Source organism: Lycorma delicatula, chromosome 9 (assembly GCF_047948215.1).
Source record: "Lycorma delicatula isolate Av1 chromosome 9, ASM4794821v1, whole genome shotgun sequence".
In the NCBI taxonomy this organism is placed as follows: domain Eukaryota; kingdom Metazoa; phylum Arthropoda; class Insecta; order Hemiptera; family Fulgoridae; genus Lycorma; species Lycorma delicatula.
The window spans coordinates 85,441,691-85,465,001 of NC_134463.1; the positions used below are offsets into that span (position 1 = coordinate 85,441,691).

The following is a 23,311-nucleotide window of genomic DNA, read 5'->3' on the forward strand; positions in this document are numbered from 1 at the left end:
TATAAATCTCTAGTTTTAAGAGCGGGTATTTATTGATTCCGGTTGAGAAATGCCCCCACCCTAATAACACCTCACTTAGAGAAAAAATAAAATTAATTTCGGTAAAAGTTTCAAACGGTTAAAAGTCTAAAAATTTAACCATTATTTTGTTTTGAAAAACTGAACTGAAGATTGAACTAGATTGGCCTATTTTTATTTTACACAGGTTTAAGCTTTACTTCGAAAATCTCTTGAAACTAAATGTTATTATTTTTCACGAAACTATTTTTTTATCGTTATTATACAAGAACCTCTTCTGGTATAATAAAATAGTTTTAATAAAAATTAAAAACAAATTTAAAATTGTATTACATTATAAAAAAAAATTGTTATTGAATATTTAATATTTAAGATGGTTCTTTTAAAAAATTCCGACTTTATAAAAAAGAAAAACCTGACTTTTAACCAATAATTTTCATCCTGTTGTAAATTTTTCCAAACAAGATAAGCCGAAAATCTTAAACATATAACATACAGCATACCTACACAAAAAAAAATAAACTGTCTACAAAGATGATTTTAAGATATTTATTTTCCTCATTACTTATTACTGTATTATTCTCTCTCTTTTTCTTTTTAGCCTCCGGAACCGCCGTCAGGTATTACTTTAGAGGATGAATGAGGTTAATAAGTATGAATGTAAATGAAATGTAGCCTTGTGTAGTGTCAGTTTGTCCGTTCCTGAGATGTGTTGTTAATTGTAGCCCAACCATCAAAGAACACCGGTATCCACGTATCTAGTATTCAAATACGTATAAAGGTAGAATTTTTATTGAAGCAGGATTTTTAAGCCTTCAGTAGAATTTAAAATTAGCTGATTTGCGATGACAAGTTCACCACTAGACCAACCCCGTTGGTTATTACTGTATTATTACATTCTAATAAAACAAAATCAGATATAATTGTGATAAATTTGTATTTTCATAAAAAAAAAAAAAAAAATTAATTGGCAAACATAAAGCAAATAAATAAAAAAAATAACTGCCCTAAACATTCCAATATTTCAGAGAGCCTTAATCCACGCTCGGTAGTAGTGTTATGTTGTTTCTCTACAACGTTTTTCTTATTTTCATCAACATGCAAGTTTCTTATCTTTGTTTATTTTGCTAGAGACTATTTTTTTATACCGGCAGAATTATTGTAAGCCTACTCTAATTTATATAAAAAATAAAACCAAAAAAATAAAATAATTTTTTTTTTTAATATTTAATACTTCTTAAATATTTCGTTAAAAAATTCCGACTTGTTTAAAAAAAACCTCAGTTATTAATCCATAATTAAGTAAATTTGTAATTGTTTTTTTTTTAAATTAATTTAATCCACCGGTTTGGTCTAGTGGTAAAACTCGCCATTGTAAATAAAGTGATTCAAAAGTCGAGAGTTTTAAGATTGAAATCCTAATAAAGGTAGTTGCTTTTATTCGGATTTGACTACTAGATCGTGGATACCAGTGTTCTTTGGTGATTGAATTTCAATTAACCGTAAGTCTCAGGAATGGTCGGTCTGAATCTGTTAACGACTGCACGTTTACTGGTATATTCACACAGATATTGTCGTTAACGACAATATATTTTTGATGTGACTATAAATAAAATATTGGAAAAAAAAATTTACTCAAGACTTCAAGAATACAAAATTCAAGAGAAACTGTCATATTTTAATTAATAATAATAATAATTTTACTTTGATATACGTTGTAATAGCCGGAAAAATAAATTGCTGAATACGAATAATCTGTAATATATTAAAAATAAATTAAGTAGAATTTTATAAAAATTAATAGTTATAAATGCAAGTATTTGGGCGCAAATGCAAATACAAATGTGCACACACACACACACACACACACACACACACACACACACACATATATATATATATATATATATATATATATATATATATATATATATATATATATACATTTATATACATATATATACACATTAATACACTGTAGTGTAATGTGATAAATTCTAGGTCTACTTAAGAGTTACTGCTTTAGTTTGTTTTATATTCATCATGTTGGTAATGGCATCAATTGAAGAAAATGATGATGATGATGATGACGGCGATGATGCACGAGTGTGTGTATGTATAATGAGTGCATGTTGTATGTGTAAGTATTTTTGAGTGAAGTGCTGTGGTTTACGCGCAGTCTCGGGTGGTGGTGATAGCGAGCGGAGGCGGTGACAGGACAGGTGCCCGCTTCAGTATAAATTTTGGCCCAAAGGGGCGGAACATTCATTGTATCTTCGGCGGCACCCGTGTAGATAACTACAAAAATCATCTACGATAAAAATATCATTATCACCGCAACATAATGTCTTTTTTAATTAAATCTACGACAACTTCTACAACAATGCTTTTATTATGTCTGTTACTGATAGCCGCCGCTTTAGCAGACATCGCTTCCGCGAAGAGTAAGTCATAAATTTTTAATAATTCTATTTTTTTTATATTAAAAATAATGTTAATGATTTTTTTTTAAATTTATTTGTAATATACCATTAAATAGTTAATTTATTCATATACACGTTAAAAAAGATTCTTAAATAACGACTTTTTTTTTCAATTAAATCGGCAAGAAATCTTAGTTAAAATGAGAAAAAATTATATAAAATATATTTTTTTTATATTATATCCAATAATTTTATTAAAGTAGATTTGATATTTTTATTTTGTTAAAAGAGCTAAGTCAACTAATTTGAAACCAAACGTATCCCTTGAAAATTACAAAATAAATATAAAAATTTTAATCAAATAAATTTAATGTAAGCTTACATAATAAGTTAATATAAATTTGCTCAACTTTTTCTTAAGTAGTACCAGTATTTATGTTTTATAACAATGAAAAAATAATATTTCAAATTAACTCGCATCCGTTTTTTACAACAAAAAAAGTTCTGCGAACGCTGAAATAATTTCACGAACAATGAACTAAAATCTAAAATAGTAAAAATAATATATATTTAATTTTAAAAAATGTTTTTTTAAGAAATTTTTATCACAAATCATTTTCTTAAAGACTATTTAAATTCGACGCCTGCGTCATCTTCAGTTTAAATGTTGATGTTAAAAAATAAAATATTTAAATTTCTTTTGTTAAATTTGTTTTAATTGTTGTCAATTAAAAAAAAAGAAGAAAAAAACGTTAAAAATTTGTCAACATTAATTATAAATTCAAAGATTAAGTTAGTAAGGAAACATGTAGTTTAATTCTGTTAAAAAAAAAGGTTTTTGCTCTCTCTCCTCACTCTATATATAAATAAATGTACGTGTGTGTATATAAAAGTTTCAAATTTAATCACAAAAACGTAACGTTATTAATTAAGAATAATTAATTTATATAGCTTCAAAATTAATTAACATATACGTTTACACATAAAACTCCACTGGGTTTAGCGTCTCCACTGGGAAAATCATATAATATTTAAAATAGCTAATCATTTAAATGATATATTTTTTAAAATTATTTATCAGTTAATTTGCTGTAAAATTTATATGATAGTAAATATCAACGTGTTGTTTTTAAAAATTTTATAATTATTATTTAAACTTATCTCATAGAATTTTTCTAAATAATAAACATTTTGAGCAAGACAAAGTTTTTCAACAAAAACAATTCTAAGATTTTAATGTTTTCTTGAATGAAATTTATATTGTCAAACATTTTTAATTACAATGAAAATTTATATATTTTTTTTAAATCATTAAATTGTGAAAAAAAAATTATATATATATATATATATATGTATAATGTGGAAGTAAAGTAAAGTATAGAATGGTAAGAAAATTGGTAATTCCATTATTTAATGTACACTACATCCATTACTACGTCCATTAATCCATTAAAATTGTACGACAAAATATGAAAGCTTGGTTTTAAAAAAAGCACGAATCTCATCTGGACAGATTCATAAATATTTTTATATATTAGCTCGTTATTGTTATTCTATTTATTTAAATAAATCATCATTCTATTTATTAAAAAAAAAAAATTATTCCGATGTATTACTAATAACAATAATTATCGAAATCGGAAAGATATACCAGAATTTTATTTTATTTTTTAATTTTATTATTAAGTCAACAACATAACTATTTATCAGATGTAATTACAAACAAAAATCTCTCTTTGATAAGGTATATTTCCATATTTAACAAAAAAAAGTGTTATTTAAATAATTTAATACTGTAGAAGTAGAGGATAAACACATACAGTATACTTTAACTTTCTGTATATAGGAAGAATAAACATTTTTTTTCATGAAGGACATGGAGTATCGGAAAAGATACAAAAAATAAATCGTCTCAAGGAAAGTATCACCAACATCAAATGAATACAAAAAATATAATACATAGAAATTTCGTAAAAGATGAGTTAAAGCTCCCTAGAATATAAACTATATATATTTTACTGTTAATTTTCCTGAATTTTCGCGTAAAATATTTTGAACATCAGCCCATATATCATTAAATTCTTAATTCCAATACTGTGTAATAATAATAATAATGACTAAAAATATGAAAAATATCAAGCATAACTGGAATTATGCTTGTAATGGATTTGGTGATACGTTCCTTGAGATGATTTACATCCATGGCCTTAATAAAAGTTTATTTTTCTTATGAATGGAAACTTACGGGGTTACGTGTTATTCAGCAGTGAAGGACACGCATAGAAATGTATTTTCAGAACAACGAAAATTATATAGAACATGTGTTATTTATATATATATATATGATTTTCAAAAAAAAAAAAAATTTTTGTACGGAAACTTACGGAGCACTCTGTATACAACCAATTTTACAAACTTAAAAAAAATATGAACAATAATCCCGAAAGAATTTTAATACTTCTGAAGGATTTTCTATAAAACTGAGTGAAAAAAAATCGGATGGCGGGTTTTTTTTTTAATTCAACATCAAATTAGGATGCCTCCTAAATAGGGCTAAGGTACAGATTTATGTAACATCTAGTGGTTAAACTCATCATTGCAAAATCAGCTGATTTTCGAAGCCGAGGATTTCTAAGGTTCCTTGTAAAGGCAGTTGCTTTTTTTTGTATGGATGAATATTAGACTGTGGATACCGGTGTTCTTTGGTGTTTAGGTTTCATTCCATTAATCACATTGAGAAGGCAATGGCAAACCACCCGTAAAAACCTGCCAGGATAATTCCAAGGGATTGGAATCGCCAGTGGTCGAACACGACTGTGAAAATTTATTTTTTAATTAATAAATTATAATTAAATTTTTGTCGATTTTATTTTTGTAAAATGTGAATTAGCGAAATAAAATAAGTAATAAATACAATAAAATTAAAAAAATGATTTTATTGCAAAATTTAACAGATTAAAAAGAAAAAAAATTAAAATTACTGGTTCATTTTATATTAATTCAGTTGTAGGTTTTGTTTCCATTCGTCTATTGTGATTAATATAATTTGTTTTAATTTTCCTTCCTATCTTGTTTTATAATCATTCAAAAAAGTCACGTTTATTTAAATTCCTATGAAATTTCTCTAATCCCTTATTAATATTAAGCATTCGACAGGAAAGTACCTTAGTGAAAAAATATGTTTTAATAAAGAGACCTTTTATAAAAATCCTGCTGCATCTATACCACTCTAACCCAAAAAATAAATCAGGTAGACGACATTAATATCGTAAAGTGTGTATATATATATATATATCTTCTTAATTCGAACCTTTTGTGATCATATTAGATACATTATAAAAACCGATTACAACGAGATAAAGTTGTAAAGCAAGATTTTGATAAATCTTGCTTTACTCTTAGCTAAAATTTCAATAAAAAGATATTTAATTTTTTGGTAAAAATACTTATTGAGAAATATTAGCAAAACATTAACAAAACTAAAACTATTTTAATAAAAAAAATAAATTAACAAAAATAATTTCACTGTACTGTTCTTAAAAAAAAAAAAAAAATAAATATATATATATATATATATATATATATATATATATATATATGCACATATAATTAAAAAATAAATAATATATTTGTTAGGTTTAATTCGTAGGAAAAATCGTTAAATATTTCGAAGGTATACCACTTGCCTCGCTCTTAAAGAGTCGCCTCTTGTTTAACAGGCTTTAACATTTTTAATATAACCATATAACACCTTTAACTTCTTACTGTGTAAGAAATTCTTATTTTCCAAAATTCATAACTAAATTAATGTTAACTAACTACTCTTAATCAACTTTTTATAGAGAATACAAGATCTGTTAAATGGAAAATGAAATAGCTGAAGAAAAAAAATCAAGAAAATGTACAAAAAGTTTTTAATAAAAATTAAATAAATAAAATAACTAATAACAGTACATAATAATTAAAAAATAAACAATAATTACAAAACACTATTATAATCTGTTAGAATTACTAACTATTAAATAGATAATAGAATTTACATTTTCAAGCATTTATTAATTATAGAAGATGTAGAATATAAAATGAAAAATGGGAAAAAGCTACTCTTTTTTGGTTCAGACAATGGAAAATTACACTTTTATAGTTGGAATAGAATAGTTTTTTAAATGTATACTAAAATTTAATACTAAATATATAGATTTTATTAAAAAAAATTGTATTAAAGCGCGTGTATATTGCAGAAAATCTATTTTATCCTATAAATACCAAATATAAAATTTTTAGATTGAAAAATTTAGCAAAAAATTTCTTTGAAGAGAGATAAACATTAAAAGGAGTGAAATGGATTTAAAAAGAAAAAAATAATTTTAACGAAAATTCTTATCTGGAACTCCCAACATATTTTCTGCAATCACCTTAACTGCTATACAACTATCACGGTGAACTAAAATTAAAAAAAAAAAAATAAGAATAATCCAAAACTGTCGTAATCCGGTTTTCTAAGTAAACTTATTAATGATAACTAATATTTGGGATATAGAATAACGGGCTAAAATGATGATTTTTATTATGACGAAAATCCACTGTGGTCAATAGGTGGATATACATCTGATGTATTTATGCATCACGATCAAAACAAACGTGCAAACAAAAATTTTATCAAAAATATTTTTTAGACAAAGATTTTGACAAAAAAAACATGATTTTTTTAGAATCGTCGATTTTTTTAAAAGTCAGAAAACATCTAAATATCATCGATAACTTAACGTGGAGATAAAAAAAGTACTTTTGTACAAGATACTGACCAGTATTACAGCTAAATTTAGATTTTTTTTTTAATATAAAACACTTTAAAATAGATTTAGTTAAGGGTTATAAAGATGGCAACGCAAGGGGTTGAGAAACAACGCTCAAATTAGTTGTTTTATTCTGAAAAAAAATTCAAACATCTGTTATCTTCATTTTTATTTAACTTGTATAACAATTATATTCGCTTTATTATATAAACAGCCGTAAAAAAAGAAATAAAAATATTAAAATGTAATTTATTACTCGAATCAATAAAACATAGTTAAATAAAAAATATATCAGCAGTTAGATATTTTATTACGCGATTTGAAAAAAAAAAATCGGTTATAGAAAAGCTTTGATGATACCGAAGAAATGATATTAAAAAGTCAATATAACCTATAACCGGTAGGTAATAAGCCACGAAAAGGCATTTCGTTGACAAAAAAATTATAACGAAAATATGTTTTTACGAAAATATAGTTTGTAATCAAATTTCAGTTTTACTTTTCAATCGGTACTAAACGTTTTTAAAACTTGATATTTATTTTACATTATAAAAGAAATATGTATATATATATATTTATATATAAACTACAAGAACGAGCTACAAGAACTACAAGAACGAGTAATTGGATTAACGTGGGGATTCAACTCGAGTTCGGGTAAGTGAGATTTCTAAATAACCAAGAATTTTGTAAATAATATATTGTAATGCAAAAATATTAGGTAAAAACGCTTTAAAAATAAGCAATTACAAAAAAAGGTAATTGAAAAATAAAAATAATAATTAAATCTTAATCTTAAAGTTTGTAGCAATAAAATATTCAATTTTTATTTTTTAGATGAATTTTTCTGAAAGTTATTTTTCTTCTTTTTCTACAAATTATACCAACCTGGTTCATTTAATATTTAATGTTCCACCAGTTACGTAATTTTACATATGTAGAACAATTTATGTTTATACTATTTAATTTGTAAGTATAATTATCATTGCAATTAAATTTTTTGTAACACTAATAAATTTAATAATATATATATATATAAATATATATATATATAAATATATATATATATATATATATATATAAAACATATTATAATATTTATTATTATTAAATGCTGATACGGTGACCGTATTAACATTTTATATTAGTTTGTACGTTAATTTTGTTTCACGTCGCTCAAATAGTTGTGTTGTAAGTGAGAAGGTGTCGGATCCGTAACCATGCACACATCGATTTGAATCAGACTTCATATACATACACACACACATATATATTTATATATTTTTAATTTATATATATTGATTTATTAATATTTATTAACCTGTGTAAAAAATTTCTGAATTACAATGAAAAGTATATAAAATATTATTTCATTAATAACTTCTGATTTTCTTTCATATTATTTAAAATTTTATATTTATTTTTATTATTGAATTATTATTTATTGTATTTTTTTTATAATACAAACGTATTATTAATAAATTAATATAGTTAAATTAAAAAAAAAAAAAAAATTAATAAATATATACGTATATGAAGTCGGATTCGAACAGATGTGTTTGCCCCTTGTAAGATCCAGATATTTCATTAATTAAAATTTCATTTGATATACTTCTGTAACCAATGAAAATAAGTACTTATTATATCATTGAAAAGCTCCCAATGAGGGCTTATTACTGCAAAGAAGAAGTCCAAAATCAATTTTTTTTGGATTTTGGACTTTTGGGGCACCTTTCGTCTAGTCGATTGCAATCCAAAGGGGGGATGCACAACTAAATGTTACAGCAGTCCTAAATCCAACATTTCAAAATCCTACGGCTAATCGTTTTTGAGTTATGCGAGATACATACACAGACGTCACGCCGAAACTAGTCAAAATGGATTCAGAGATGATTAATATGGATATTTCCGTTGAAATCTGAAATTTTTCGCGATCGACAAAACTTCCTTTACAAGGAAGTAAAAACTACAATTTGCAAGACCATTTTTTAAATAAATTTCAATATCGAAATCTCTCACTAGTAATTTACATATGATTAAAAATCAATTTCAACATATTTTTTGTAATACACATTTTACAATTTTTCTGCAAGTATTCTTATAACTCTAATAAAAAATAATTATTATTTTCAAAAAAATGCTAAATTCTAAAGCTTTATTTCTTAAAAACAGTTAATACAAATTTTTATAAAATTTTAATAAATTCATTGCTGCATACAATAGAAAATTTTGTGTATTTATTAAAGAGCAACGGGTAAAATTCACAAAATTATTAAAAAATACACTTTTTTCAAGTTATATATTTTTTTTAAAGCCGGCTGATAATATTGATTCAATGTCGAACTCTTGTTTATCTGTAAAATGCTTTAACCGAATGTTTAACGACTTCACACGAGACAAAAATCATATTAAAAAGTCTCATTACCATTATCAAGAATAATAAGTATCTCCTACCAGGTTCACTAGGATGAATAAGAATTGCCTCGTTGAGCCTAATCTAATGTTGTAAGTCAGGAAACAAAATCCACTGAAATGCAAGTGACATTCAGTATTAAAAAACCATTGTCACTCTGTTCTTCGAATATTCTGACCATATGATAAATATCACTACTTTCATAGAATGTTGTTCTTGTCAAATGCGTTATAACAAGAAATAATGACACTAATAGAGTACGACAAAATTAATAAACGAGGGTACATAAATTTCTAATAGTATTAACGTAGAATACGAATCGATCAAAACTACTATGTTTTTTTCACTTATTTCAATAAAAGGAAAATGCTAGCAATTACACCCGTACATTGTTCACAAGATGGACTGATTTCGATAATTTATTTTTATTTTTCCTGTAGGAAATTCGTCTGATCGTACCGTTCCAAGCATTAAGTCAAACATTTTTAAAAGAAAGTTTATATTTTACAAATAAACGATTTGAAGATATTTTTCATATTTTTAATCATTGCCATTAGACAGTTTGGAATTTTAGGGCTTAACTGATATAGGCCGATGTTCGAAAAATTTCTCCGCGAAAATTCAGGAAAATTAACAGTATTAATATAAGGAAAAATAACATATTCCCATATTCCAGGAAACCTTAACTCAAGTATTTTTTACAACATTTTTATACGAATTCTACTTCTTATTTTCATTTACTTTTTTCGCTTTATTATTTCCCGAAAACGGTTGTTTTTCTTGTATACTTATCTATATTTTAAATAAAATAATAAAAATAAAAATAATTAGAAATAAATACAATTTTAAAAAATATATATATATATCGACTTAAGAAAATTCTTTAAAAAAAAAAAAAAACAACTTTAGCAATTGATGTTCAAATTTTTTTAAGTCGGCGCCCAATTACGAATTAGTAAGCTATTGTTACGTTTAATTTGATTTTTTTTCTTTTTTTTTGAGATGACAGGCATCGACTGTTTTGTTCATTTTACTCTATGTAGATGAAAAATTTGTAGCGTATGAAAAATGCCATGCATGACCGGGATTCGAATCCAGGACCTTCGGATGAAAGGCTGAGACGTTACCATTCCGCCACGAAAATCGGCAATTTTTTATTTGATGCTGTATTCAAAAACTTGAAATTTAAAGAAACTTTTTTTTTACTTTTAAATTTGATTTTTTAATTTTTTCAACATGAATATGTTTATTTTATTCAATATTTAAAGAAAGCTTCTTTTTATGATACCAAGCATTACTATTAATACCAATTTTATACGCAATCTTCAATAAATTTAAGCCGAATCCCACAGGAAACTTTAGTAAAGCATATAAGGTTCAACTGGATACTTTTAAAACGCTACACAATTTTTGGGATGTACGAAGGTTTTCCTCGGGGAATGTTTCCGCTTTTACAGCACTAAAAGCAACTTATTGGAAGGTGCATTCACACTATAACATGTGAAGAACTAAGGAGGAAAACTCGATATTTTTATTAACAGATTCATTAAAAATTTATATCGGTCCTTACGATTCCAAAATGTTTCGAATAAAACCCATTCAATATGTTTTATGAAACTAAATGACAAAAAAATTCAGCTGACTTCATCAGCCATTTATTATAACATATATTTGAACTAATCTATGAAAAATAATCTATCAGTAAAACTGTTTTTCTTCATCGTAGTAAAAGCTACTTGAAGATTTCACAAAAAAATGTGGGTGTAACGGGCAGCCAGTAATCTAAAAGAATATGAAGCGCTCCTTTAGGGTAGGTTTGTTGCGTTGTCAGAAATATGAGTAGATCGTAACATTCTACACGCCTACATTTTTAAAAAAAAATTTTTTTATATTATTATTAACATTTTTTTCTCGATATTTTGTTTAGAAGATGTGTTGAGGAAGCTAGAAACTTTAGTTATTAAATTTTTGGTATTTATATATTTTACTGACGGAAAGCGCGGATCATCTTATGTCTAGGAATGTGTTGTCTATCCAGTAGCTGTAAAAAAGAAGAACTACGAGCTGAATACTTATCCAACAAACCTTTTAAACCTTCCAAATAAGATATTCAGACTGGATTAACGTCAACTGAGAATAGAATACAGGATTTCTATGCTCATTTCTATATCATGGATACCGGTGTTCTTTGATGGCTGGGTTTCAATTCACATCTCAGGAATGGTCGACCTGAGACTACACAAGACTACAGTTCATTTACATTAATACATATCATCCTCTGAAGTAATAACTTACGGTGGTTGCAGAGGCTAAACAGAAAAAAAGAAAGGTAGTATTTCTATGCTATACCTTTTTAAACAATACAGAAACGATTTTGTTACAATTTAATGAATTATTTTTAATAAAATTACATTAAAGTAATAATTAATTTACAACAATAATAATGCAGTAAAAAGTATTCTTTTTTGTAATACACGGATGTTATATATTTTTAAAATTCTGCATTTAATTTTTTCCTATCTTTTTAGTCAGATTTTTCGACAATACTTTTAAGAAGTTAGGCATTTTACAAGGTGTTTTTCAGGAATATAATAACAAATAAGAAGGGAAAATTTATATAAGCTATTACACTTTTAATACAACACATATTATTAAACATTAAAAAAATATTTTTAAGAAAGTTTTAAAAGTTCGTTTAATTTTAAGAATAAAAATATACGAGGCATGTTTTTTAAGTAAGTACAGTTTTGAAATTCCGCCTTTGTTATGTTGCGGTCGACATTACACACATGCGCACTGTGTACCCGCATCTGTTGGCAAATAGATGGAAATATTCGACTGTGTTTACGTTTGTCTGTCAGTATTTATAATGCCTCCGCTGATCGAGAATCCGCCGACTGTGAAATACGTGGTATAATTCGTTTTCTTAGTGCTAAAGGCGTGAAAGCGGCTGAAATTCATCGGCAGATCAGTGAAGTGTATGGAGAAAACATTATAAGCGATGGAATGGTACGAAAATGGGTTAGAGCTTTTAAAGTTGGCCGCCAGAATGTTCATGACGAGGAACGTAATGGACGACCGTCTGTCATTATTGAAGATTTGGTGTAGAAAGTTGACGAAAAAGTGAGAGAGAGAACAGACGCTTTAGGACTTCTATCTGAAGAGTTTTCTCAAGTTTCAAGAAGTGTTTTCTATGAAATTGTGACCGAACGCTTAAATTATCGACGATGATGGTGTCAAAACGATCGTGTTGCAGTGGTTATTAAGTAAGGCGGTAGACTTCTATGATGATGGTATTCAAAAGCTGGTTGCACGGTACGACAAGTGCCTTGATATTGGTGGCAATTACGTAGAAAAGTAGATTAAAGTGCAATTAAAGTGCAGGATTTCACGTAAAAATAAAATTGTTAAGAATAGTGTACTTGTTTTTTTTTTTTTTCAAAACGTACTACTTTAAAAACATGCCTCGTATATACAGTATTAGTTAGTCATTTTTAGTAATTCAATTATAAAAGTAAATAAATCAATAATTGTAACATAATGATAATAATAATTAAACGCGTGTACAATACTTATTTATTTAAACCGAAATCCCTCGTGTTTTACAAACTGTGGTGTTGCCAGATTGTGTATGTTTCGAACAAAATATAATTTAATTTTGTACTATGAATCTGATTTTCATTCGAAATTTATTTAATTCTCTTGAACCGTTTGCTTGAAACGTTTCATTACAATTATTTAAATGTTTAATTTGCAATACAACTACGTCTACTTTATAACTATTATATTTTTTCTTTTTAATTAATTTTAATCTGTATCAAAATAATTTATAATGGTTTTTCTATTTCACCAAAGCTTATGATCTATTTTATATATTTTTGTATTTTTTTTATCAAATACAAGAGAATCTCTTTTCAATAATCTATTATGTATAATTATAAAATTGCAACACGTCTACCTATTTTTTTTTTTTTTTTTTTTTTTTTTTAACCTCCGGACCCATCTTTAGGCATTCTTCAGAGGATGAAGCTGAATGATTTGTAGCGTGTCTAAAAAGGGCATGCCTGACCAGGATTCGAATCCGGGACCTCCAGTTGAAAGGACGAGACGCTACCACTCGCGCCACGGAGGCCGGCGCAACACATCTACCTTTCTTTCTTTTTCTTGTTTAGCCTCCGGTAACTACCGTTTAGATAATTCTTCAGAGGATGAATGAGGATGATATGTATGAGTGTAAATGAAGTGTTAGTCTTGTACATTCTCAGTTCGACCAATCCTGAGATGTGTGGTTAATTGAAACCCAACCACCAAAGAACACCGGTATCCACGATCTAGTATTCAAATCCATGTAAAAATATCTGGCTTTACTACGACTTGAACGCTGTACCTAACGCAACACATCTACCTAAAAACTCTTTACGTAACACAACCATTTTATATTATTAAAAAAAATAAATAAATAAAAAACAGAAAAAAAACTGATGTGGAGATCACATGACTTCCTTCTACGCCCATTAAATTATATTAACCCATTTTTTGCTGTACTTCATTTAATTTTTTTTCTTTTGAAAGCAAGATTTGATTCTCAAATTCTTCAGTAAAGTGGACACTTACACAATTGTATTGTGGTGGAAAAAACATTGCATCAGATTTTTTTTGTGGTGTCTGTATCAGTATTATATGTTAGTTTATATATTAATTTTATTTCACGTCGCTCAAGTAGTTATGTGGTGTAAGTGAGAACGTGTCGGATCTGTACCTATGCATACGTCGGTTCGAATCCGACTTCTTATACATATATTTCTTTATTTTTTAATTTAATATATTGATTTATAAATAATTATTAACCTCTGTAAAAATGTTTGAATTAAAATGAAAAGTACATAAAATTTGATTTCACTAATAATATTTTTTCATATTTTTTTTTTCAATCGGAGGTTAATAATTATTAATAAATCAATATATTTAATTAAAAAAAGTTAAAAAAAAAATTAAGAGTCGGATTTGAACCGATGTGCCTTCCCAAATAGATCGAAATATTTAATTAATTAAAATTTGATTTGGCTATAACTCTGGAACCAATGAAAATAAGTACCGCTTACGATATATCGTTGAAAAGCTCTCAATGACGGCTTATTAATGCGGTTAAGAAAAAGTCCAAAATCCAATTTTTTTAACTTTGGCCACTTTCGGTCCACTCTATTGGAATCAAAATGGGATGTTCACAACTAGATATTACAACAGTCCTAAATACAAAATTTTAACATTCTACGGCTAACCGTTTTTGAGTTACGCGAGATACGTACGTACGAACAGACGTCACGCCGAAACTAGTCAAAATGGATATTTCCGTTGAAATCTGAAAACCAAAATTTTTCGCGATCACAATACTTCCTTTACAAGGAAGTAAAAATGGATATTAATGGTTTAAGTGGTGTATATTCTAGTATAATTTAATATATTTTATCTGATTTAAATAGAACGAAAACGATTAATATATAAGATTGTATTGCGTAAAAGAATTGCTATTTCGGTATTTGTATATAACCCACCAGTTTGGTCTAGTGTTCAACGCGTCTTCGCAAATTAGTTGATTTGGAAGTCGAGAGTTCCAGCGCACAAGTTCTAGTAAAAGCAGTTACTTTTATACGGATTTGAATACTAGATCGTGTCCAATTGAAAGTATGATAAAACATTAAAAACTGAACGGATCTTCACAAAATTTAATGTTTCACTTTTTCCCCTTCCCCTTTCTCGTTTTCCCCTGTTCCTTTTCCATTTCTCCTCCCCTATCCCCATTCCATTTCCTTTTCCCATTTCCCCATTTTCCCTTTTTCTATTATCCCTGTTTCCAATTTCCCATTTTCCCGCGCGTAAATCGGTCAAGTAGTTTTTTTTCTATAGCGAACATTAAAAAACATTGCCTTTTATATACATAGAAGAAGAAAAACAGTTTACATATTTGTTTCGTAATTATCTTGACACCAGTGCCACCTAGCGAGTCCATTTTTCGCAGAAATATTTCTTTTCGCGTAATAAATAATATAATTTGAATATAAGCCAAATCGGACCATAAATGCAACTTTTCCAAATATCTCAACCCCAGCGCCATCTAGCAGGTCCATTTTTGCAGAAGTATTGCTTTCCATGTAACACATATTCTGAATACGAGCCAAATTGGACAATAAATACAATTTTTGGCAATATATCAACACCCAGCGCCACCTAGCTGGTCCAGACTAATTCAGAAACCTTTGCGGGCGTGCGCACAACAACTCACCAAAGTTTCATCGCAATCGGATGAATGGTAGAGGAACGCATACGGGACAAACAAACATTCATTTTTATATATATAGATTATAAAGAGTATGTATGTATACATATATATTTGTATTTTAGTCATAATCGATTAATTAATATAGTGAATTCCGGTTAATAAGACCACCGGTTATTCGGGACAGACGCTTAATTGGGGTAGTTTTGTAAAAAAAGAAAACTTATTGGTATAATTCATATAAAAATTAGGCCGGTTTAAAAAGGCCAAATTGCCCCTTATAATTCCCACTAGTTCGTAAGTTTCTTTAATTTACTCATAAAATAACATAATTTTATTAGTGATGTTAATCATGTAACCGTTGTTAAAAAGCTTTGGAAGAGAGGGATAAACAATGAAACTGAAGTTTTTTTCCATCAAATACCAGTTTAATTCAATCACTCGAAATGGTAGTAAGTTTTATTTACCGAAGTAAACTAGTAAGTTACATTTTACAAGAAATTGAAGGAAATATGTTAACTTCCGCTACGAGTGTGCACGTCTCCATTTGTTGTAAGAAATTCATAGTATTTTTTTTAGTTTATTTTTTTCAAGTACAGTTGTATTTCAGTTCATAGCCGAGTGTAATCAGAAACTGCTTTCCCAGATATGGCTAAAAGTCTCTGAAATAATCGATTCCGAAAATGATGGTAATACCTTTTTGCAGCAGCAGGTACACAATTTTACAGAATTCCAGAAAATGTACGAAAATATAGAACGCTATGACGGAAATTTAAACAATAAAAAAAAATTATTCAAAAACTACACGAAGTTGATAAAGGTGAACCCAAAGGCAACGCTAATCTATACAAGATTCAAAAACCTTTTTTGACAAACTTCAGCAATATTTCATGTAATAGGGCAGTGATGGAAAGCCCTCTCTCAGAATTGGGAATCTTTGTCAAATTTGCCAAAAAATGAAAGTGAGACGACAGAGCAAAGTAAAAGGTTTTTTTAAAAGAGGTTTAATCAACTAAGAGATTAAATACATAATATTTTTGTATTTTACTGAACATAAAAGGAACTCCTTTTTTTGACTTGTAATATGTTTTTTTTTTTTAATACCAAGCTTTGTTTTAATTACTGATGTATGACAACAAAAAAAATTGTGTAATCTAATAATGTTGTTAATGTATCTTTAATACTGTATTGGACATATAATTATGAATAATAAGACGTTAGTATGTACTGTACTATATTTGTGTATATTTTCTCATTTTTATTAATATATCTTAATAGGTTCAGCCGTTAATTAGAGCAGTATGGTCCCGGTCCCGAAGTGGCCCGATTATCCGAAATCCACTGCATAACATTCTGGCAAAAATGAATATATATAAACATTATATTGATTTTTATCAAAAAAGGTAAGACACTACATTTCTATTATCAAAATCTGCTATTAGTTAGAATCTTGTTAAAAAAAAAAAAAAAATATATATATATATATATAAATATATATATATATATATAAATATATATATATACAAGTTATAATAAATATACAAGTACATAATACAAGTCCTAGATATACAAGCTATAATATGTAATAGACAACAGATATAAAATAATAGATAATAAACAATGTTTAAGCGTTCCATATAATAAGTAACAAATAGAAAAATTTGTTATAAAACTCCAACCGGCCCGATTATGTAATACATATCACATTTACATAAGTAATACAATTCTTATGATTAATCGTTGTTTAATAAATAAAATCGGGCCGGTAATACAAACTTTTCTATTTTTTGCTTATTATATGGAACTCTTGAACATTGCTTATTATCTATTATTGTATATCTATTGTTTATTACATATATTTAACATGGATTTTTTTAAACGAAAACAGATTTTGATAATAAAAACGTAGTGTCATACCTTTTCTGATATCAGTAACATTTGGCCAAAAACAATTTTATTTATACTACAGAAATTTTTATTTGTACAGTGGAAGAAATGATATTTGCGCGACTCTTACCGTACCGTTTATAATTTCATTGTAATTTTTCTGAACATCACTGCGTTTTGGTAGATTATTATTTTTTTTGTTTATGAATTACTGATTGTTATCTTATGGATTTATTATTAAAATTTATTGCCTTTCTTGAACAAACAAAAATACATTTTATTAATTTTTTCGGCCAATTATTTTTGTTGATAATCATATCATTCACTTCGTACCACATTTATCCTTTTTTTATTAAAGTTAATATAATGACCTTCACGAATCAAAGTTCCGTGGTGTAATATTATACTTACTACTTTGTAAGTGTAACTCTCGATTTTTATCGTATCCGTGGACAAACCTTTTATAATATTATTATTATTAAATGAATATTTTATTTCTCCATCAATTATTTAAAATAGTTCTAATTGTAGAATAAAAATATTACCAATAGAATCTATTTCTGTTTTATGTAACAAATCTTTGTTGCTACATTTGCAACACTTTTCTACTGTTCGTGTTTTAATGAAGTGATGGGAATAAAAAAATTGTTTCATCTTCAGTACTTTCATTTACATAAGAGCATTTACTATTAAAACAAACTGTAGTATATTTTCTTTTAAATTTTATTATTTCAATTACATTATCAAGGTCTTGTATGAGATCATTCGTAAATTTAAAGGCGCCGTTAAATACTGCTACCTAGCGGCGCGATTCGTAAACCCACCTTTTTGAGAAAGTTTAACATAATCGAATACCGCGGTTCATGAAATGGAAGAAATACGTTGTCTAACAAAATTCGAAGTATTTTTTGAAAGTATTCTTTATTACAAATCTATTTGAACTGAAATATAATGTTTCATGCTTATTTTTTAATTTTTTCCCTTTTTATTTCATTTTTAGGTTAGGTCATGTTTAGAACTGTAAACATAGTTCGTTGACTTCGCCGTGCCGTCCATTCTGCGGATTCTTACCGGCAAAGCTCTAACGAAACTTGATTATGACTTAGAATACGCTAGCTATTACGTAAGATTTTAACCAGAAAGATGAAATTAACAGTGAAAAAATGCCACATTCTGGCCGGGAATCGAACCCAAAATCATATCATATAAAATACATCTGCAATAATTTATTAATTTAAAACAAATTCATTTATAAATTACAATTATAATCTTTTAATTTAATTTTACCAAATATTAATAATTTTAATTTCATAGGAGAGGTTTAGATTTAATCGATCTTTAATTACAGTGTTTAACGATAAAAATTATTTAAACTGTTTATTTAAAAAATAATAATAATAATAAATTATTAATTAGTATCATATTTTTTATTCAACTTGTAAAAAACGGACATACTGTACTAGTTTTTAAGTTATTTAAAACTAACCAGATCTTACAGAAAATAACCGAAAAAATTCTGATTACCGAAGGACAGTTGATTGAAAAACATTCAAATTTGATGAAAACAATGACAGAAGTTTAATTACCAAGAAAATAATAGTATTTTTTTTTCTGCGTTTCACACGAAAATTTTATAGAAAATAAAAAACATAATTTTTATTTTATTAAAATATCATTTAATATATGACACTTTATATTTTACAAAACTTATGAACCTTTAAATCCTTTGGGAAAGACTATTCTTACAAATTATCAATTAAAAACTAATCTCAAAGGTGTTAAACTCGCTCAGATAGCTTAGCATTTATATGTCTTGTACAACAACATATTTAATTGTTCCAAAAAATCTTCAATATATACTGGACTTAGCAGTTCCAGTATTATGCATATTTTAATGAAAAAAAAAAAAACAATATAAAATTGATATGCTGCATCCTCTAGGAGAGAGACATGTTAGTTCTCTCTTTAGAGAGCTTTGAACGATCACATCTCCCAACCAACACATAAATTTCCATAAAAACGACGAGTTCCATTAGGTTTTGTAATTACACCAACCTCTCTTAAAGAAAAATTTAACGTTTAAGTTAGTAAGAACTTCTTAAAGACATTGAACGATAAGTATTTCGTTCTTCAGCAAAGGACACTCTGTTATAAAAGTTTAATTTTCCCACGTTCTGATTCTTAAACATAGCTAACTTCCTTAAGGAAGTTATTGAGATAAGTGGTCTGAGATGGCTAATTGTAGTTCCTATTTGTTTATCGTAAAAGATTCTATGGTTTTTATTTTTTTCTTCTTTCTTATAATTTGTGTAATTTTTTTTAAATGTATGTCCATAAAATAATTATTCATTTATTATTATGTCAATATATTATTATTAACATTTAAATAAAATTTATTATTACTAGGGGTCCATGCCCCCTGGCCGCTTCGCAGCCCAACCCCCACTACAATCTGGTAAAAAAAATTAAAACGTTAAAATGAATGTTTCTGGTAGAGAAATAGTATTGTTAAAAATTAACATCATATATTCCACATGTGGATAACTTATTACTATACTGCTACAATATATCACTAAAAAATAGTTGGCCACACTAGATTTTTGACAGCGTTGGTTTACTCATTGTTTTTAAATTTAATTCCAGTATTGGCAGTAATGTAGGGAGAATCAGTGCTCGCTCATATCTCGACTGAGGGTTAAGGAAAAAGTTTGGGTGAGGCCTCATTAAGTGTGGCTTGTTTATCAGAGTGTTTCAAGTCATTGATCATTTCAGTATATCATTAGATCTCAAGTAATTGCAATTTTTGTGTTTTCAGCATTTTTCATACCATTTTATAATGTACGGACGATTATTATAACCAGATCTAATATAAAAATATAAATTTTCCTTAAATAAGGGAATGAAAATAATAAAATGGTGATTTCCTATAACAGGCTAATTTCATACTTATAAGTATAACTACAAAAATGTTTCAGTAATGTCGCTACTCTAACACTATATAAATAATAATTTGTATAGTATTTCGACCGTATCATCTAGAATAAATACAAATGTTTTTTTCACTTCACTAAACTTAAAAAAAAAAAAACACCATAACGGAAAACTAAAAAAAAGGAATAACAATATTATTCTTTCACTGCTTAAGTGTAGGAAGCACAACATAAATGTCACCTACAAAGAGGTTTTGAAGTAGCCACAACATAGCGCTAAATCTAATTTGATAAGTTACATGGAAGAGAATAACAGGTTACTTCAATACCGTATCTTTATTATACCTTTTTTTTTTCTACCATTAAATATTCAGTACCCTTGCAAAGCATAAGTGCACATTTACCTATTGATTTTATGACAGTAATATAAATAAGCTGACAAGTATTGTATGACTTTCCCGGCTATGCCGGGTGAATCATATCTTGCATAGTTTTTTCATTACAAAATCATTTCATTTTTTGAAATCCAAACATTAAGGATCTGACTTGAACATTGTTTAAAAATATTGAAAAAAATAAAGGATAACTTTTATGAAAGTAATAAAAAAAATTGTTTCTCATTTTGGGTCTGTAATATAATACAGGTGCCAAACCTACTTTAATTTTAACAGCCACTTAAGTGATGAAGAAAAATACGAAAAAAAATTTTCTGAATATAAAAATTAAAAGAGTTTGAGCCAAAAAAATATATACATTTATTGTACGCGGGGAATAAATTATAAGAACCTTTCTAAAAATATTCATATATAGGTTAATAATTTAAGTAAAGTTTTCTCTAAATCTAACACCCCCATCAATAAAGACAATTAAGAAAAAGGACACTTTTAAAAACATTTTCTGCATTTCAGGTCTATAAATAAAAAAAAAATGTACAAATCTCTTGATAGATCTATAATTTATATGAAGAATAAACTTTCAGAAACGTCTTAAAAAATATTTAAATCGAATGTAGGTAAATGAAAAGAACAAAAACCAAATATTTCCATTTTAAGGTGTAGGAATTGATTTTTTGGTATTATTTATAAAGGTATAAAGTTTTCGAGAATTCCAACGTTCAAGTCCTAGTAAAGACAGTTTATACGGATTTGAATACTAGATCGTGGATACCGGTGTTCTTTGGTGATAGGGTTTCAATTAATCACACATCTAAGGAATGGTCCAACTGAGACTGTACAAGACTACATTTCACTTACACTCATACATATCATCCTCTGAAGTAATACCTGAACGATAATTTCCGGAGGCTAAGCAAGAAAATTAAAAAAAAGGTTTTCCTAAAATACCTCTGAGAAAATCAAAATTGTTTTTTATGCGATATTCTCCAGCCCCTTAACGAATTCTTTAAAAATATGAATGTAATCAATATAAGAATATTTAAGCCAAATTTAAAGAAAATCTGTTCGGTCAATCCTGAGATAGATTTTAAACCGAAAGTAGTGTACGTATATGTACATACATGGATTTTTGGTCTAGATAAACTAACTGGATCCTTACACGTAAAAATTTACAAAAAAAAATTCTATACCCCATTTTTGACGATATTCTCGTACTTTCTCTTTTAATAGTATAATTATTTCAACTATATACGCGGGGAATGTAATATACTTGTTTTTCAGAAAATCATTAATTTTTAGAAGTTTACCGATCTTAAAAATAGTTAGTCAAATTTTCTTATAAAAGTATAAATTTAAAAAAATTTTTTTCTGAAGGCATAAATTTTGAATTTAATTTTAATAATCCCTTTTTGGGGCATTTTAATTATTCTTAAAAAATCTTTTCTATAAAAAAAAGAAGAGAAATAACTTTTCAACTTCAAAATAAATAAGATCTATTTAACGAATAAAGATCGCTGATAAAAAAATAAATCCAGTCTACCTTTTATTCCAATAATTCATTGATTTTTATTATTATTATTATTATTTTAGTTAATTTACAAATATTTCCAATTATAAAATTAAAATTTTTTAAATTAGTATACTAATATTATTAATTTTTTAATAAATATATTTTTAGTGCTTTTTGATTTGGTAAAAATATAGAGCACTCAAAGAGACTGATTGGGAGGTACATTTTTCTAAAGGTTGATGGAGCATGACTTTAAAGATGTATGTAGGCTACACATCATTACACTAAGGTAAGTGGCCGAACGTCCAAATATAAGAGAAATATTTGGACGTAATGTCCATAGATTAGGTTTATTATTCATTTTAAAAAGAAATGTTCTATATTTTTTTATACGTCCTTTTTTTCAAGAGGTTTGCAATTAGAAATTATTTTAAAAAAATATATATAAATGATAAATTGTTGAATATGTTATACGCTTATTTATTTAAAACTAAAAATTCATATGTTAATATATGATATTTAATAATGGAATGGAATTATTTTATCTGGTTATAAATAATAAAATATTTCAATAAATACCTAATCCTGATGATTTTATAAAAACAAAAATATTATTTTTTAATTTATTAATAAAGATATCTGAAAAACGTTCATGAAATATTAGA

The 23,311-nt window shown here is 26.8% G+C and overlaps 1 protein-coding gene across 2 annotated transcripts in view; it reads left to right on the top strand.

The window, feature by feature from the left end:
- Nucleotides 1-2,249: 2,249 nt before the first annotated feature.
- Nucleotides 2,250-23,311, top strand: part of CCHa2 (neuropeptide CCHamide-2) — a 229,315-nt gene continuing 208,253 nt past the window's right edge. The window contains exon 1 of one of the 2 annotated variants that reach the window (XM_075375375.1): nt 2,250-2,462. In XM_075375375.1, coding sequence (XP_075231490.1) covers nt 2,363-2,462 — 100 coding nt within the window. In that variant the 5' untranslated portion in view covers nt 2,250-2,362. The remainder of the gene's footprint in view (nt 2,463-23,311) is intronic. The other variant, XM_075375376.1, reaches the window with a different exon arrangement.